Genomic DNA, 20,802 nt, shown 5'->3' with positions numbered 1-20,802 from the left:
TACATTACAGGATGATGGTATTTCTACATTTCTTAACACGCGATGTATTTGATACTGGAGGAGAACTATAATTTAAGTATCTGGCTTAATACACACACCTGCAAATTTCCAGGATCATGAAAATGTGGTCAGTCCATGGACTGAGTTCTTTATCATGGTGGCAACACTGATGTGCCATTGCTCCGTCAGTCCATCACCTCTGCACAGATATTTTTTATATTCTTTTCTCCTTTGTTCTGTAAAATTTTTTTAAAAGAAAAGTGTGAAGTAAGAGAACACAGTTGTGGGCATAATCACACACATTCACACTCTTTGTGCAGCTGTGCACTGCGCACTCTTGTACAAGTGCATAGAAAAACAGACTATAGTCAAATTACACATTCACAAACAAGAGCAAGTGATGTACAAAAGCAGACATAGCTCTCACAATATGAAATTACTCTCTCACACACACACACACACGTGCACACAAACACACACACTGACCCATAGACCCATACACAGACGCGTCTCCATGACTTCAGAGGACATTACATTGACTTATATTGATTTCCTGGAGACTCTGATTAACCAACAAAGCCTACCACTAAACCTAACTTTAAAACATGTCTTTAATTTAGAATTGAATTATTACAATTTTGTGGAATTGCTTTTTGTCAAGACAAGTCCCCGTAATGTCCCCAGATTGAGGTCCCCACAACATGAGTAATACACACACACCAAACTCAAATTATGTGTATTGACAGAAACCAATTGAGCTTTGTACATATTCACACACACACACACACACACACACACACACACACACACACACACACACACTGACATGAACACGTTCCCCCGTACACACACTCCGTACTCAGACACACAGCCTACATACAGGGTGACTTTGGCTGTCGTGCAACAGATGGTGAGGCGACTGCCCTCGTCCGGCCCGCGCTCCGCGGCTCTGACAGCAGGCTCGGGCGTCACTGCACCTTGGCAGACCAGAGGCCCCCGATGCCAACCTCACTGCTACACTATACTACTCAGCCTGGCACCTGCGCTGTTAACCCCGCTGTTGGAGCTGTTCAGGGTGCAGAGTAATGGCCCTCTGAGACACTTTCTACTCCGCTAATGTGCTGTAAGAAAAGCACCGCCCCCTAAACTTAGATACACTAGAACTGGTCTGAAGCTTTACACTAATCATCACATTTACGATTCCCAATCATATTAAAGAAGTCTCCAGAATTCTTATCATTGAATTCAGGAATCTTGCACAATCTTATAAGATGTTATTGTTATTGATAAAAGGGTTTTTCTTCCCGACTGTACACTGACCTCTTCTGACATGTGACCGTAAACTCACTGAAACTGATCTTTAACCAGCACAGCCGACACTCAAATGCTAACTGGAGAGAAGCAGTGATCTGATTCATGCTCCACAGCTGCTGAATGATGCTGTGAGGAGTGTTAAAAAATGCGCAGCTGCCCCTGGCCTGTCGACTCTTGAGTTGTGCGGTGTGAGAGTTTGACGGCTTCACTCTCTGAGCTCCTCAGGCATGACGGGATTAGAAAAAAGCTCATCATGGAAACATCGTCTAATAATCTCTTTCTCTCTGTGTTTTTCTTTTTTTCTTCTCCCGACCAACTTCTACATGCTGTGAGAGATAGTTAATATTTCATCACGTTCCACCGAATATTAGCATTTTGCTCTCCCTTACTGTTTCTTTTTTTCTCACTTTCACATTTCATCGCGGTGCTCTCACAAATCTCAATAATCCCTGCAAGTATGTTCATAAAAATCAGATAAGGAGGCCAAGACTCTGCCGATGACAGTTATTGCAAATAAAGCATGGTGGAAAAGCATGCTTGGTAATTGCCTCCTCAGTCACACTGTCGGTGTGTGTGTGTGTGTGTGTGCATGTATGCTACACAATCTTCTCGTGCAAGGACACACATCACCACACATGTATAGGTGACTGTTTACATGTCGTCATTCATCTAATTCCCTGAATGATAATGTGACGATGACGTTTTGAAATGCAGCCTGAGTGACGTGCCAGAGAACTGTCGGTATCTGTCAAAGAAGTATTGTCTTCATGCACACACACACACACACACACACACACACACACACACACATCCACACACACGCACACTGGCAGCTGTATAGATGAGAATAGAAAGGAGCGTTGTTGATTTTTTTCCTGTCTAGTTGACATTTGCCTGCTGATGTTTAATGTCAGAGCTGAAAATTTCCCTTTGTTTAGATGTTTTATTGTGTGCCAGGCGGAGAGCACGAACCCCCAGAGGAATTAATTTACCCCCCCAACGTGTTTGCGCTGCGTCTTTAATTACCACGGTCGGGGTGTATTTTGACATGCTTTCAGCAGCAATCCCACTAGCTCTCAATACCTGTCAATAAACATGTACTCGCTGGGAAGAGAAAAAGGTTAAATGGCAATAGAGTGAAGTGGGGCGTTGTCTCTGTGATTTCCCCCTGTCTTTGTCTGTGTGGCAACTGCACACCGCTCTACTCCAAGGATATCAATATCCATTTGGAGACGTACGTATGTAGTTTCAGAGAAGTAGTACAGCTTTAACCTTTACCGAACTCTGTAATCTTCCCTAATAGGCCTGTTTTTTAAAACCTCTTTCTTCTCTCTTGATCTCACGCCGTCTATTCTATAATATAACTAGAGGGAGTGAGGGAATTGTGCATATATTTGGTTTTCTGTTGTATTATACATCCTGTGACCTTCAGACAGTAAGACATGTTCATTCAAAGAGGTTGAGACGAGACGAGTAGGGACATAAAGTACAGCGTTCTCTCTTAGAACTTAACATGAAACCTGAAGACTCGGTAGGAGGCTCTGATCAATGGCCATGTGAACAAAGTCACCTGTCTATTGAAGTGCTGTTCCATTACTTGACAGCTCTGGGATGTCGAATCAGCGATTGCAATGCAGGATTACAACAGACTGAAGAGATGTCAGAAGAATCGCTGTGAAGTAATTGTTTGGAGACAGAAACTTGTATCATCAGAGGGGCCGGTATGAGTGAGTAGGAAGTCTTGGGGGAAACTCATGAAGATACGTGGTGACTTTGTGGTCTTGAGATAACATCTACATAAATGATCTCTGCGTCAAACCTTTGTAGTGATCCATACCTTTCCTCTTTTTTTAGATCAATGTAGTTTGAACATGGTCCAACAGGACACATAAGAGGTAGCAAGACAAAAAATATACATGGATAATAAATAGAAATTGTGGCTGTAATCCAAAAGTAATCATTGTGGAGATAATTAGAATATGGGCTGTTTGGAGTGAGGTGTAGCTCGCACCTAAATTAAAAAGCATTTGTCTCCCAAAGCACCATTCTCTCTCTTCATGACCTCATACGCCTTACAACTCACACACACATTCTCATTCTTGCTCGTAAACAAGCACAACATTTAAAAACACACATGGTATGTAGTGCACACTTCCTACGCATAGCCAGCGGATGTTATTTATTGTAGACATTTATCTCCCAGCGTGCAGCGCTGTTTGTGCTTACAGCTGCGAGCAAAGCTGTGCCTTTGGTCCACGTTTCACCGGCTTTGTGGCGGGGAGATTGAGTTCTCATAGCTCCCTTTTTCCTGTAATAACTAAGTCAAATGTCACGAGTCACTGTGCAACAAGCCGTGGCAAGAGTCCAAAGAATGATGTCCATCCACACGCTGCCGTCAGTGGTGGAGTGCCACATCCATTCACCTGTTGTGGTGCCATTTAGAGACAAAGGCAGAGAAATATAATCTGCGACTACCAGTTTGTTGTGACATAAACAATAAGTGGAGGGAGATATACTGCCACGTCCCCACTCATGACAAATCATTTTAATTCACTGTAAAACCCTTGCTGCGGCATAAGTGAATTAGCCTGTAAGTATCGCTGCTGACACAGGTTTCACTCCTTGTCTTACGGACACACACACACACACTCACACACGTATTCTCAGTCATGCTTTAATCATATTTTAAATAACAGCAGAAATACTGAACCACCCCAAGTAAAACATGACACACAATATGGGTTTTGATTAGTCACATATGCTCTTGTACCATAATAACGTTGTCAGTGCTCACCCTTACATCATTCTGTGACCCCCACATAAACAGTATTTTTTATATCCAATAGGACTATGCACTGTCGGGAACAAATGGACTCGTGAAGCTTCATGTTGTAACACTGCAGACTACATAAGAGCAATCAAACAGTACATTAAAACCCCTCTTTATGATCATATCACACTTGTCACTGATCCATTAGTAGCTATATCTGCCAAGCAATAAGAATCTTAATTGTGCAATTAATTCCGGACTCTGATTGATGTGACAGCCAAATTTATGGCTCGTGCGAATGCTGAGGACAAATGCGTGACAATATTGCTGACAATTATAGCAGACTAATGGCCTGTTTCATAAGTGCCAACCCCGGTGGCCTGGTTTTAAATCCTCCCTGCCCCGTTTTTACCAGCTGAATGCAACTGAGGCATTCAGAACTACTCCAGATTTGTTTAAGCTAAAATACTGCTATTTATACAAGATCTTGAAATAGTTATATACAGTGCAAATAAAAGCATTTGGTTCTCCGAAATGGTTCAGTCCAAACAAGCTCTCCATTGTTTTTCTCCTCCAAGTTGAAGCAATCAATGTCAGCGTTGCGTAGCTTCTGCACAATTATTCACAGCAGATGATATCTTGGTTTCTTTTTTCTTAATCATACTTCTAACAGTGTTACACAGCTGGTTCTTGATGTGCCACCGGCAGTACAGTGAGGTTGTCATTCAAGATTGTGCCCATATTAAAGACAGGAACAGACTTAGGACGCCGTATTGATTTTCTCGCTGCTGAGATCCATTTGCCGAGTCGGTAGAGGGAGAAATGAATTGATACCAGGCAAACAAAACACGATCCCCTGTCTTTGGAAGCAACTAAATGATACACATTTTAGTTGAGTCCGAGCCAAGTTCACATCCCCTCCTTCTTCCGCTTACTCCTTAACGTAGAATTCAACTTTGTTATTGACAGTTTAGTAAAAACTTTAAGCAGAATATGGAAAAACTAAATCCAAACTGAAATACTATCAAGCATGTCTGAAACTGGATGCATCGACCTACTAATTCCACAAACAGCCGTCGGTCTGTATGTATGTGGAACACATATCTGAAGAACCTTTCATCTTATCCGCTTCACACTTGGCTTGTATATTGTTAATGTTCAATATTAATACAAAAATGAATAAACAGGCAACCAGCGCTCTGTAGCAGTCAGTGGGGGCGGGGCAGTGTGCCTTCACTCTGTGGACCGAGCTGAAAATGTCTTCTTCTAAATCCTCGGATAAACTACACCAGTGATCGGCAACTCGGTAAAACCACGAGTCAAACTCGCCGCCAGATCATATGTGACCATTAATAAAGCAAATTCAGTTTCATTTTACAAAAAACAAACTAAACAAATAAAATCTTCATTGCAGATAAACCAGGCAGGATGAATACAAACTTCACTCTGCACCATAGACTGTACATAAAAAGCTCTGCACACAACGTGCAGCACGCAAACAATAACTGAGTGACAGTATATTGTAGAACTGCTTGAGGAGGACTCACTTGAGGACTCACTTATGACAAGTGAACTTTTGAACTAGCTCTGTAGCATTAACACAGGACAGGCAAACAGGGATTTTTAGTACGGGCACTGCATGAGTCTTAACGGATACACAACCTGCTTCAAAAGAGTGTCACAAAATACATCAGAATTCCTTTATAATATTCTCAGTAAGCGCCGTTCATCGATTCATGTTGGTCCTTGCTCTTAATAAAGTTCGTCTAGGATCAGAGCTTCAACCCTTTGCTTTGATATTATATGGAATCTCTGAAAACAATACAAGAGATGAGATAAGATGGCCTACATCTTCTTGAACTCCTTCCCCACAAAGCGGTAGCCTTCTCAGATATATAACTGCACAGATAACACTTTGAGGGTATTACATTGAAGTGGTGATAAACAGTGCTATCTTAAGCTACGTGGTATCGGCTGTCATGCCAAAGAATTACATCTCTGGTGTTAATATAATTAGATGTCTCTTAGAGTAATGCTCTTTAGCCTCACTATAAAGATGATGTAATGCATTGCAACTTTTTGCTAATAAAGTTCTGCAGAAAGACATTTTCTGCTCTGTCTCTTAAGGAGTTTATTTATGTAACAGCAGGTGGCTGAGCCAGATATTTTACCTTAGTAAAACTTGGCAAACAACTCGAGGAGATGAGTAATTTCTTACGTGTGGATCTGATAATTTAAGATGTTTCAACCTTTTTCCAGTATTCACACTTCTTCAATAATGAATTCCCAGTTGTACCCTATGATACAACTTAAAAAACAAACCAGCTGCTCAAATGTAATTGGATGTAATCAGGAAATTGCTCTGCTATTACAAACGTCGAGTGTTGGCTGACCCCTACTTGGTAAATTTGTTCTGAAAATACAGTTGGAACTCAGGTGAAGTCAAATTACAGGAATTGCTCTAAAAGCCTTTGGAAGGAGTTGTGTAGGATTGAGGTTTGGCAACCTGCAATCAGTGATCGCATCTGTGACTTTGCAAAGCTCTTCAGAACAGTTTGGCAGCGGCAGATGCATCTTGGAGGTCACTTTCTCTTCCACTCGCTGCTTAGAAATGACTGAAATGAGAGAACATGGTGATCTGGACTCCAATGTGTTACCATGGCACATAAATATGTCTTCCACATCTACAGAGAGCATCCTCTTGGGGGCAAATTATCCATGAAAGCTTTATAAAATGCATACTTTGCTTTACTCTTTGATTTTTAGTAGAGAAACACACACATTGTACTTTCCTCCTCCTTTTCTCTTTCATTTTCCTTATTCGGTTTTCTCTTGTTTTTCTCTGCATCTTATTTTCCATTTCAAGGATGCTGATGAGTTGAATTCCTACATTATTAATTTGGCTGCGGGAGAAGAGGGTTTTTTGATCAAAGTGCAGAGTTCAGAAACATGCTCTGTCGTGATTAAAGTGAACGCTGCCAAGTGTGGTTGAAGACAATGCCAGCCTGGTTAACGATTTCCGAGCGCGTCTTCTCTACACCACCTGTTTTCCGTCGAGCACTTTTCAGCAGCTGTTCCCATAATTATGCTTGCTGTCACGGCGGAGAACGGGAGGGCACACCGCAGCCTTGTGCTATGCCGATAAACAAGGTAGTTAAAGGCCACTTATGGCGACACAGTTACTCTCCCTAGGGGGATCCAGCATCTAATTCCAGAACACATAATGGGTTGAAGTGTGCGTGTGCGGTTGGACATAGCAAAGTACTTTTTATCCGCCATTAGCGTGAAATGAGAGGCATCTGGTTCATGATGTGCGTCTGTAGGTTGGATCCACTGAAAAGCCTTTGCAAACATTTCCAGTTGCCAAGTAGACTTAAACAGTCACCTTTTGTTTTTCATGTTCATCTTGATTGGATGTAATTGTTTCCTAAATCGCCTACAGAAGCATCAAGTCAACCCCCCTACGAGCTTCCGTTCGGTTGCTCCACTCAGGGTCTGATAACTTCAAAACATTTGCAGTGATATAGACATATCTTGCCTCAGATGCCCTCATAGAAACTGAAATTACTCTGCTAATGAGCCACATGAGCTTTCTCATTAGAACATCCCCAGTGGATTTCACTTCAAGATTGTCAGAGCTGACTCTAAATCTAAATCTTGAAGAACACATGTTGTTAGTTCACAAATACTTCAGATCCTCCACTGCTCGCTGTGACCTTCAGTTTTGTGTGATTTTACCTGAAAAAGCCTGCGTTTTGCTTTAGGCTGAGAGGTGTTTAATATTCCATCCCTTTGTCAGAAAATGTTATGAGAAGAAACAGCACCCAAAGAAATTTGTGTTACAATACTTATCACGCGTACGCCCCTTTTGCAATTACATACATGGCTGATTTCTTTTAGCCTTTTTTAATTCATTTCCAATGACCTTTAATGTCGCCAAATTGGGCCAAGTGTGGAAAGAAGTTTCCAGCAGTGTTAATTGTTTTAGGCAGTGATGTGCGGAGAACTCCGAGTTTTGTGTGAATAGAACTAATTGTGATTCATTTGCGCTCTCTCTCTCCCTCTCTCTGTCTTTCTCCCTCTTGTATCTCACTCTAGCTTTTTCTGTTGCAATGTTTCTCCGACACACACTTGAACACATTTAACACACCTTCCTTGTTAGTGCGTGACAAGTTTAGTGAGGTAGAAACAAAACAAAAAGGCAGATTAAGCAGGCGGGATATTTTTGCAAGAGTAATGAGCAATGTTTTCTCTCTACCCTCTTCGGTTCACCTGCTTGTGTCTCTGCTCCAATGCTGCCTCTATCACTGTCCCCTGCCCAGACAATGGACTGTAATGAATGGGAGCTACCCCATCACAGTGTTAATTAATAAAGGACTTCATCGCATAATGGACTGTGACTGCATGGCTGAGTCAGAGAGAGCAGAAAGGAGACGTTCTTGGCTTCTTACAGGCACTCCACTCAAAAGTGGTAGTAATAAGTTTGACCTTAATGATTACAGCAGTGCACCAGTTTATTCCCTAGAAATTATTATTGGACCGTTTTAGTTACATATGGGCATCTTTTAGATTTAGTTTTATCTTTTTAAAAACTTTAAATTCTATGATGGAATGTGAACTACATACTCTCCTGGTCGCTTCTTAGGATGCAGGTTGTCATGCAGCACTGTAAGAGTACTTACAAATCTCACACTGCATACATTACGACAACTGTTGCACTTACTATGTTTGTGTATAGCTACACGCAAAGCACGCAATAACTGATGGATTTAAAAGCATCGGGGCCTTTTCATAGCAACAGACACATGCATAGCAACCAGCATAGACATGACATAAAGAACTAACAAATTAAAGATCACAAACATTCACTAAACAAAGATTGTGAAAAAAAATTGACATTTCTTTATTTTGATAAATGTTATCAAAACATATTTTAGTGCAGAAAGTTTCTTAAAATATTAACTTTTCCATCAAGAACACAGAGATCTCTGCCATTTTGTTTGAGAATATCAGTGTCATTGCAGAGGTTTGTGAGGGCGATTCATAGGATTATGCACGAAAATGTGTGCAAAACTTTTTGGAAGATTTCACATGAACTGTTTCATGAGCATGTGTGAAAACAGACCCTCTGCACCTACTGGGCTCCATGAACTGGATCAATGAAATAAATGGGTGCTAACAGCCTGCTGAAGCTTCTAGTAGGTTTAGTAGGTCCCTACTACAAGCTCATGTAGGGAACAGATGACCTGACAATAGTCAAATAGGGTGAATCATCTCAGGCTGACACCAGAATACAATGTCTTCTGAAGAATGATTTAGCAAAACATAAACAGAAGTAAATATGGTGAAGCTCATGGATGTTGGTAAACGTCCTCACTATGAAGCAGCCATGGCCATAAACAAGCTGAATGTGATTGAAGAATTACTTTGCAATCACAAAACAAAGAGTTCAGGCAGAGGGCAGATGAGTCTGTTTCCTGAAAGGTAGAAGATGGACAATGGCACAGGCTCCTTCACCACTCGAGTCCACCACTCCAAACTTATGTTTAATGATGCTGTAGAAACATTTACTGCCCTGTGTATGTGTCCAAACCCACTTGGATCAGGTGAAGTGTGCTCCTGGCTCAGCTGCTCGTAGTGGTGGAGGTGAGAGACACTCAGCCATCATTAGTGAGTGCTCCTTCTCTGGGGAGGATGTTGTCCTTTCTGTTTATGAGACAATTGGAATTCCTAAAAGGTTTTCTTCCAGTGACCGTACCTGTGAAAAATGTTTAACACCAAATCTTCCAGTTATCAGTTCATATGGAACTTTTTCCTGGTGTTTTTGAAGTTGATTTAAGCATGCAACCTTTTCAGTTTTTTTGCATCACTTCATCTACTGTCAGCCCTCTGTCTCAGGTACATGTATGGGACTGAGCACGGAACAATGAGCTGACTGCCTTTTTTCTTCAGCACAGCGGCAGTTGAATCCAGCTCTGCCAGAGCTGAATCGCTGCAACAAGGCCTGTCAAGCAGCCTGACAAACTCATTCTTAGCTAGAAGCGCTTGGTCCTGTCTGATGGAAATGTTACACTGCTCTCTCATTCTGTGCCTCGGCCCGCTACTCCCGGAACACAGCTCTGAGTGGGTGGTTATTCTGTCATAATTTTGGAAGAGAGTGTGTGCAAAAGTACGCGCGCACACACAGGCTTAGATGGGGTCCATCCAAAGTACTCTTTTTTATCCGGTGTACGGCATCTTCCGCTGTAGGGCTAAAAGCCTCTCCAGTGAGCTAACTCAGAGCCAATATTTACCTTTTATTTTGATAAAAACATCTTCATTAAAGAGAAAGACTGATCCTGCCAATGACGCATGAGGCTATTCATCCACAGGAGTTCCTTTCAGTGTATGTTTGTGCTGTGTTGCTAGGGGGCCTGCATTGGAAACCAAATTATCACAACCCATTAGTTAAGAGTGCTCCAATATAAACGCTCATAGATTGTATAGATATAAATTCTTACATATATTTACAAGTTCTAGACAGGAATAGGAAGTTTAAGATGCATTATATTTACCCCTAACAACAGTTTTTCAACAGTTGTTTTTTCTATCCCCCTTGTTCCATTTTGTTGTCTGAGGGAAAGGAACGGGTTATTTCCTAACTATAGCCAGTGATTTCTCGAATAAAGCCGCTACAGTTGTTGAAATGCAGCACAATTAAATGAATTCCAGCGGTCTGAATTCACTAATAGTCCATTCAGGGACAAAGCCCACTTGGCAGATTGTACAGACAGGTGTACTCCCAGTCTGAAAGAAAAACAGAGAAAAAGAAAAAGGGGGCAGATAGAAGGTCCGTCTGGAGAATAGGGGCTCAGTCAGAGGGTGTTGAAAAGAGCCTTCACCTGAACGCACCACTGCATCCTAATAACTCCTCATCCTCCAAAAAAGAAAAAAACACATATTATTCTCTGTATCTTTCCCTTATTCCTCGGCTTCACTCTTTATCCGAGCAGCTGTGAAGGGCACACACCTGGCTGCCATCCATCTGGTTCCGTGTGTGTGTGTGTGTGTGCGTGCGTGTGCAACCGCATGTATTGATTTGAGTCTATTTAAAGCTCTTGCAGTGGGTTCCTGGGGTTAATTTCCAATCATGTGGATTTGGCTGCCATGGCAATAAATACTCATGTACAGTAAACCAATCTGGCCAATCACAGTAGTACAGCCGAGCTCTGAGACTTCCTGTCCTGTGGACACACCTGGCGTCCCCACTACTTCAGAATTTCCTGCTGAATAAAAAAAGCTCGGAAGCCCTGTTTTGGTTTGAAAACTCTGGGGCTGTGTTTTAGACTTGACGAGCAGAAACTGAGATGTTTTAAATGATAGACACTCAGAAAGGCTTTCTGATTGGGTCTTTTCTGTCTCAATATAGCCTTTGCTGATTTGTCAGGCTCCTATTCCGTCCGGAAGAAAACAACTGGCATTAGCCTCGGTTACCAGTGTAGAACGCAACAGGAGTAATCACTTCAAAGAGGGGCTCGCCCTGTTGTCTTTGCTAACAGCTGTTGTGCAGTTAAATTTAACATTTTACCTTTCACCATTGCTGCTTCTCATTTGTAGCCCTATGCTCTTTCTGCAACCAACAGCAAATGCTTCTTTCTACACCAGCATGCGCATGCTTGTTTACACCGGCAGGCGTATGTTCAGTGTGCGTGAGCAGCAACAATCTTTAAATAGAAAATATTTTTAAATCCTTAAGTCCTTTCCAGGTTTTGTCCTTGTTTCTACCTAAGAAAGAAAATACTAGTCCCCCTGTGTTTTCCCTACACTATTAGCTTTCTCTCCCACCTCTGTACCGCTGCAAGTGAGACATAAAATACTATTCTTTTGGTTACTTGTTCCAGACGTTCTTTGTTAGACACCAGTGAAAATAGTTAGAGAAGAGATTGCAGCGGATGTTTGATGGACTATTTTCCAGCTCAGTTGATCTCCTTGCCTATTAGACACTCTCTCTCACACCTCTCTGGCAGCTGAAATAAAAAAAATATATTTTGTGTACTGAGGATCTGCAGCACACCCCTGCAACAAAAGGCAACTATGGTGATTTTCCATAAAGGATTGCACAAGGAAAGAAGGTCACATTCTTAACGTGTCACAAATGATCCTTCAAAGGGCTGTTGTTCAAAGGAAGCTGCCGTTGTTTGAGTATCAAATTGCTTTCTGGCGGTTTCAAAAGTTCTCCGCCGTCCCCACTGTTAATAAACCGAGCTCATGACGGTGGAGGAATTACCAGCGCTTGGCTAGACAGTATGGCCAATTGACGATGACAGCCCTGAGATACAGTATGTGACATGCTTGCCACCCATTTGCTTTCTTCTCCCGCTCCCCTCATCTTACGCCTCTTTATCTTGTCTCCCGCTCGCTTTCCATTTTCTTGTCATTTCCCATCCCTGCTCTTTTTTCAACTTTTGTTCCACTATCCTCTTTTTTTTTAAGTCTCTTTGTTTCTCTGTCTCTTCACCAAAGTTAAGGTTAGATACTTCTCACAGGCATTCAAATGTAAAAGTGGGGCTCAGCAACAGTTTGCTATAGCTTGATTATAAAGCTTAACGATCACAGCCTAAAAACCTCATTGTCCATTCTATGTAACTTGAATAATTGATTAGCACATCATCAGCAGAGATGATTGGTCTTTTTGATGCCCAACTGATTTAGAATAAAAACAGATCTGATAGAGACATCTCTCTCTTTCTTCACTACCCTCAGCAGCCAGAGGAAGACGACATGGTGTTAACCCCTGACGGTTCGAGAGAGTTCATGACCTTTGAGATCCCACTGAACGACTCAGGCTCTGCAGGCCTAGGTGTCAGCGTCAAAGGCAATCGCTCCAAGGAGAACCACGCCGACTTGGGCATCTTTGTGAAGTCCATTATAAACGGAGGGGCTGCTAGCAAGGCAAGTAACTACTCCCACTCACTTATCTTCTGACCATTCCTTGATGGATTTTATTGATTTCATTCATGGTTTTGACAAGGACCTACAGGTAAGTACACAGATGGGTCACTGTGCTGTAGAGCTGCTGCTGCTGCATGTAAACATATCAAAGTCAGTGTCTTTGTGATATTTAAGTGGTCACATGATGTTTATAAGTGGCATTAGACTCATGTTGTGAATATTTACCTTGGGGCAGCAATGTTCTGTTAAAAGGGCTGGGCGACATGGCCAAGGATAAAATCTTAAATTCAGTCAATATTGATAATCATCACGATAAATGTCAAAATCATAATTATTTATTTCATTTCTTTAAGTTTTTCGTATGAGTAGAGGATGTGGTTTTAAACTCATCTTTATTAGCAGAAAATGACAAACACACAAAAAGCTAAACATTTTACAAATTCGAGGTGGATCAATTATATGTTAAACCTCCTCTCTGTGCTTACACAATGTATAAGTATTGAGACATTTGTTATATTGCTATTGATGAAAATTATATTGTGATATTTATTGATATTGTTTTATTGCCCTACACCATTCTGTAATATTTCACTTTTGCCTTGAAAAATTATATTAGATTTGAATCAGGTGATTAATTCAAGTGTTCATAAATACCGGTGGTTTCATACACTTTATCTTTATATGGTTCTGAAACCATAAAAAATACATCATCGTTAGGGATTAATGGGGATACAAGATTATTGTTTTGCCCCAGAGTCTTTTGGGATATTATTGAATTAAAAGGTCTGTGTGATCCCGAGAGCTGCTTCAGAATATTCATGTTAACATAAACAACTAACAAAAAGATCTAACTCTCCCCTGTGTGTTTTTCTGCAGGATGGGCGTTTACATGTCAATGACCAGCTCATTGCAGTGAACGCAGAGTCTTTGCTCGGGAAGACCAACCAGGAGGCCATGGAGACGCTGCGGACATCCATGTCTGTCGAGGGCAACAAGCGAGGGATGATCCAGCTCATCGTGGCTCGGCGGGTGGCCACAAACAATGAGGTAACCGAACAGAGAGGGAGGATTCACACTAAGGTGCTAGGGACCATTTCCCCTCACAAGGACTTTTGGTCTGCCTTTGTTTGATTTTTAAAAGGCTGTTAATACAATTCACTCTTCCTATACATGCATTCAGTATATCGTACATATTCTTTATACACACTCAACAAACATGCACATGCATACTTTAATTTAAATCCTGTGCGTGTATAAGTAGAAGACATATAGAATGAAGAAGAGGGATGACTACATTCAGCTGCACTGAATGATAAATGAGAGTGGCTTTCTTCTACCTTGCCACGAGCCATAATCTGTCCCCCATAGTTTTTTTTTTAGAGCTTTGAGATAGCTACAGGGGGACCTTTACGAAACGACCACACCACCATGCAAATCTTCAAACAGTCCCATTTCCTGTGTGAGATAGGTGATATGTCTCATATTTCCCACGGTGGGCCTTGATATGATATCTAAGAAGCACTTCACTGAGTTGTGATTGACAGGCCTGCAAAATAACACTGTCAGATAGGCAGATAAAGGAATATGTATTGCGTTTAGGTGGATATTTGTCATGAGGCAACAGTGAAGAATATTGAAAGCCAGGGGATTTCAACTTTATGAAATATCCTTTGTGACACAGAAATAATCCCAGCCTAGTTTATTTATTTAATTTTGAAGAAAAACTAAACTCTTTCACGTTCTCGAGCGAACGCAAACATGATTTAGCTGAATGTAAAATGCCAAGTGCAGTGTGACTGTATTTCAGGAGTGTGGATTCAAGTGTAAATACTTCAACACACGTCCAGTCCGCCTGCAGCCAGAGGTTGTAGATCAGGTTTGATTAGTGTTGCTGTGACTCTAATTGGAGCGTGTGTCCTGTGGCTGTGTGTCAGTGTGGAGCACCACGCTGAGACCCGTTCTCCCACTCTGCCCTTCACCCTCCCCGCTAACCCTCATCCTCCGAGCGCTGTGTCTCTCTCTTCTTCACCACATCATTCCCCCCGGTGCCCCGTCGGCTTGTTTTTCTATTTGTTTCAATGCTAATCTTCACCTCCTTTCCCCTCAACTTGTTGTGCCCCACATTGTACCAGGTAGAACTTGGGATAAACACAACCAGGGACTCAGGTTGAATTTCCACAGGTATCACTCAAATTGACGTTGTACAGCTTCTGGGCTGCTCTTATAATTTATCTTTTAAAAAAACAACCTTTGACCTCTGTGTAGATTTAAAAACAATTATTCACATTTTTCAATTTGTATTTTTATTTGTATTTATTTTATTTTATTTTTATCCCCCTATGAAGCACTTTGTGACCTTGTCAAGAAAGTGCTATAAAAATAAGCTTAAAAATAAAAAAAAGAATTGTTCTCACTGCTTTGTTCTCTGTTAACTTTAATCCATACAGTCAAGCCCTCCTTTCCAGGTCTGTCATTTTAATTTCATGGCCATGAACCCTCCATCCCAGGGCTTGTGTTTTAGGCTGCTTTTAGAAACACAAAAGTCCGGCGTGAAAGAGAAAATGTTGCCCCATTATTCATTCGAATGAGACTACTGTGTTGTCAAAGCAATGGTGCAGAGAGAGAGAGATACAGCAAAAAGCACAGGGAAACAAAAACACACAAAACAAACCTTCATTAAAGTTTAACTTCGGCAGTAACATCACACTCACAGTTCGATTCCCTTGTATTGTCATATTTAATGTTTACCTTAAGATCATCTCGACGCAAGCTGAAATAATTGTCGCCGTAAAATCCTTCACTTTTATAGGATTTTACGGCTCCGGTATTATAAATCACTGTGCATTGTTGTTGTGGCATCCTATAATCCTTCAAATCCATGACATTTTTTTTCCATAAATCAGACTTCCTGGATTATATTTTGTTGTCTCAGTGGTACTTAAAGCAACTCGTCCCTCCAACGCAGCCCCCGTTTTTCATTCTGCCTTAATCCCTTCTCCCCTCCTTCCCCATCTCCACACTAGGGGAGAAGATACATGTCCCTCCGGGGAAAATTTAGCCCCAAGGTTCAGTGAGTTCTATCACTTGGGTCCAGTCACTCTCCTGTCCTCATTAATCCCTCACCAGTCGGCAGACAGGTAGACAGACTGACACTGAGCAGACAGCTAGGGTCACAGACAAACACGTCTCGAGAAACACTGAAAATATATATTTTTCATCATTGCATTATCGCTCTGTAGGTAGACGGATGAAGAATGACACTTTTACATTAAAGTTTATTGCAATTTTGATCTATTTGATGAGATGATTTAGAGAGAAATTTTGACAGGTTTGTATATAAGGTGACATTTATTTCAAAATCAGTTGCTATGAGACGGCTAATTGATGATGTTGCAGAAAAAGATTGAGGGTATGTGAAACAAAAGGAGAAGTGAGATGTAATAGTGCATTTTGGATTTCATCCATTAAAGTCCCATTACAGGCAATCATTACTTAAGCTGCAGTGTCTTCAGGAAGCGTTGAAACGGTTGTGAGAGTGAGAATTTGAAAACTAAAAGTCAAGAAAAGATAAGACTGTAATAATTCGAGGTCAGTTGTAAACCTCAAATAAGAAAAGCAGGAGTTAAATGTCGACGCCAGCTCCCGGCAGCTACATCCACCCCCCTCCCCCCCCCTGCCCTGCTGTGTTGACCAGGCAGCAGGCAGATTTGTGGGGAGCCAGCCTCAGTTTGCCACTGTCACCCAGCCGAATGGGAGTGAGCACTGGAGGCCACCATTGAAATGAATCAGATCCATCACTGTCTTCGGGGGGGGGAGAGGAGCCGAGCAGTACAGCCTAATGCATCAGAGGCGAGGACTTAGATGGGTGCAGCATATCCAGGCCACCATACTCCATGAAAATTGCATTGATTTCATCATCGCTTGGTCCTGTGGGCTAAAGTGTGATCATCTCTGTTAGAGCATAGCAGCTGGATGCTTCTTGGTAGTTTAAACTCTAGATTGGTTGGGTGGATGTCTGCAAAACTGCACAGCAGATATCTTGCCAAATTAGCGCATTTACCTGCGTGTCTCGTTTCCATTATCGAAGACGGAGCTGATAAAATCCTGTGTCTACAAAGTAATTTGACATCACAGCTTACTGGATTGTATCCAGTCCCATTGCAGACAAAAGCCAGTAGTTAGTGGGTGTTGGTGGGTTTTTTTACCTGTGGAAAAGGAGCTTAACTGACATTTTGTTTCTTCTATTTAATTGAAAATGTTTTTGACAAAAAGGATCCTGAAATATATTCATACAAACATAAAACACCTTAACGTAAATGTGAAATGCACTGTAACACTTTCATACGCACGCACGCACGCACGCACGCACGCACGCACTCACGCACACACACACACACACACACACACACACACACACACACACACACACACACACACACACACACACACACACACACACAGACCAAGGTCTCCCAGAAGCCCATTTGCTTTCAGCAGAACTTGTAGTGATATCCATCCTCATACAGTGGCAGAGACAGGTGTTTCAATACTCTGGCTCATGCTGCTGACGGCCCATGATTAACCCCACATCTGAGTTGGAGTAACTTGTCTATTGTTGCTGCCATTAAAGCAGCGGCAATGAGCAGCCTCAGGTAAAAATTAGGAATTTCGCTGACCTTGGAATAAAAAATGTATAAAAATCCTTTGGCTTTACCAAGGATGTATTCAAGCCTAACACAGCAGCGTTTCAGATTTAGCTCGAGGATATTTTGAAGGTAGCAAAAACCAAGAAGGTCTCATGAGCCTGTTGCAAAATCTGACTAGTGCTTACACTCATTGCCCCAATTCAAGTTTTAAAGTACGAATCTTATTTTGTCGAGGAAGACTCTGACCCAACCACTGCATAAAAGTGAGTGAGGATGTGGCAAGTCAAATGCAACAAGATCCAAAGTCAGAAGAGATGATTAAAAACTGCTTTTAGAAACTAGCCCTGATGCCAACACCTTGTATTACAGTTAATAATGAATCCAACAGGGAACAAAGATAGGTACAGTTAATAATATTTGAATATGGTCAATACACATACACAGATAGACACACACACACACACACACACACACACACACACACACACACACACACACACACACACACACACACTCTGTACCAGAACAATTAATTTTGCCACCGTCCCCCCCACCCCTCATTTGAAAAACCACCATTCTGCCCCAGATAATCAGGCGATTTGATTGGTCACTGCCAATTCATTTGAAGTGTTGTAATTGCATGGCTGCTTCAGAGACTGTATAATTTCTCATCTGTATCTGAGTTCCACTAATGTACGCGCACATGTGTTTAAGCAATTAAATTTATGAAAAGTAATTTCACTTCCATTATTTTTTTTTTATGTGGCCTTAGTCTTTCAATGTATTTTCATTTATTACCCTGATGTAGGTTATTAAAAAATACAGATTATTCAAATTTCTTCCCCTCACTTCTTTAGTTTAAAACATTTCCATCCATCGAAAAATGAACTATCATCTATCTAGTTATTCCAGAAATCTGTCCGTCTGCATGTGCAACGCATATCTCAAGACCTGTTCATCTCAAAGCCTCACACTTGGCATGTGTACGGTTAAGAGCCCAAGGAAGTGCCATGTGGAATTTGGTGCGATTTTGGACGAGTGATACGTTCAATAAAAATAAGATTTACAGTAAATAAACGTGTGACCAGTGCTCTGTAGCAGCAGTGGTTGAAACTCATCAACACAAGTGACTTTGTCGATCATTAGAGCAGAGCATCACAGCACAGCACTTTGTGCAGCAGTGGAGGCGCGGCTTCAGAATTCTGTGGACTGAGTCCTGCAGTCGGTCTTTTCTTAGCATGTTTCAATTGCTGCTCATCACCTTTACTGTTTCAGAAAGAAATATGGAACCACCATTACCTGAGTAAACAGCCCATTCTAAACAGGCATGTTTAGAACGGGCACTGCACTTGTTAGGGTGAAAGAAAAGACATTGGCATACTGTGAGACATCATCAAAACTTATTTCAATATAAAAGGTGATGATCAGAGAACTTAAATTGCAGCTAATGAGTGGGAAATTCAAGGTAATGTTTTTCCAATTAGAATAAATAAGTCTGAGCTCATAAAACATGCATCCCCTCTCATCTCTCCTGTTTATGAACTTTTAGGATCAGTGAATGTTTGTATTTGCAGCAGCCGCAGCAGTTCATGACATTTCTAAGAAGCAGTATTTATCACAGCGGCATCTAAAAGCAGACAGGCTGATGATAAGCATGTTTGGCTGGGTTTCATCTCTCATTTGAAATTGAAATTGATGTTATTCATGACAGAGATCTTCTGCAGACATCGACTGTGTTTTTCTTATTTTTTGGTCCTTCCTGACAGTGTTACTGCAGCTTGCCAGCGAAACACTGCATTAATCAGAGCAACAAAAACACACTTTCACCACAAAACCTGTCTCATCCTCGGTGTGTTGCGTTTGCCAGCAAACTACCTCGCTCATACTACACATCGAATTTCTCGGGGTACTATTTTTACATGGTGTTACACAGCCCTAGAGTTCTCATGATAATTCATGAGACAGAGCTTCTGCCTAAGGATGTTCTCCGCTTCACCAGTGATCCTCCCCATTTGTTTGATTCCATTTATTGAAATAAAGATATATCTAACTTCCACATTCGGTATTTTCATTTTTGCTTGTCTCAGCAGAGCTCTCCGTCAAGAACACCCCAAGACATAAATGTAAAGCTTTTATGTAAAGAAATTTGCCCTCATTTGACCACTTGAAAGACTTTCCAGTCCAGCAACCCCAATTATGTAAATGCCATGTGGGACAGGAAACCACAGAGTGTTCCAGTGCATTTAGTCACCTGAGGAACAGGTTTCTGGTTTCCTGTTTTCTCATTTCCTCAAGCCACTGTATGGTACCACATTAACAGGAATGTCCACTGGTGTCTTGTTGTTCCTCATCAAATCCACCACAAATACGTCAATCACTGATGACACTGCTGAGGTTTTGATATATGACAGCTAATTAGCGTCAGTACTTTAAATTGAAGGAATGTGACAGGCTTATAACAGCATGATGCGCAAGGATGACAGGTCAGCGTGAAGGGGGAGGTGGGGGGGCTAACACACATTTTTAGGTTTTCACAATGACATGAGTTAATATTAACACAAAGCAGCAAGTGGAAACAAAATAATGCAATTTACATATAATGAGGTAGAAAGAAGTAGAAAAGCAATTCCTTTAAAAGTGCTGTTTTATGTGTGGCCATTTGCTTCGTAATGACGGTGGACTACAGGTCATAATTTACCTTACTCTCTTGTGTTTTACAGCTGCACCATTATGGAACATGGTCAGGTAATGGGTAAGCTAGAACGCTGTTTTATTATTGATGAGGAGCAGCAGGGGGTACAGCAGGATGATCAAAGCAGCAGAGATGCTATCCCATGCTTTTACCCCAATATTATTCCTTCATCGAGGCTCTCAGTCACAGTAGCTTAGTTAACTCTGTGCAGTGAGTAGATATAACAGCTTATTGTGTTTCTAAAGGAGCAGACAGTCTGCTCAGCATGCCAATGGCCTGTGTTTGTGATTCATTCCAATACTGTTGCCGTTAGTCACTAAGAGAATGTTTATGCAAAGAGACAAGGGGGAAGGAAGTGGCCGGCCCTAACAAAAGACACTCACTCGCATGAGAGAAAGGCTGATCGATAGAGCCTTGAGAGAGCTATCAATCAGAGTCCCAGCCGAGTA

General features: G+C 41.5%; 1 protein-coding gene across 5 annotated transcripts in view; it reads left to right on the top strand.

The window, feature by feature from the left end:
• LOC117754004 (partitioning defective 3 homolog) overlaps positions 1-20,802 on the top strand; it is a 342,820-nt gene that overhangs the window by 174,450 nt on the left and 147,568 nt on the right. For all 5 annotated transcript variants that reach the window (XM_034572613.1, XM_034572611.1, XM_034572615.1 and 2 more), the window contains exons 13-14: positions 12,827-13,015; positions 13,892-14,062. In XM_034572613.1, the coding sequence (XP_034428504.1) occupies positions 12,827-13,015; positions 13,892-14,062 (360 nt within the window). The remainder of the gene's footprint in view (positions 1-12,826; positions 13,016-13,891; positions 14,063-20,802) is intronic.

The sequence above is a fragment of the Hippoglossus hippoglossus genome, chromosome 20, assembly GCF_009819705.1.
Source record: "Hippoglossus hippoglossus isolate fHipHip1 chromosome 20, fHipHip1.pri, whole genome shotgun sequence".
NCBI classification, from domain to species: domain Eukaryota; kingdom Metazoa; phylum Chordata; class Actinopteri; order Pleuronectiformes; family Pleuronectidae; genus Hippoglossus; species Hippoglossus hippoglossus.
The sequence above is the reverse complement of the archived record's forward strand: the minus strand, read 5'-3'. Positions and strand labels throughout refer to the sequence as shown.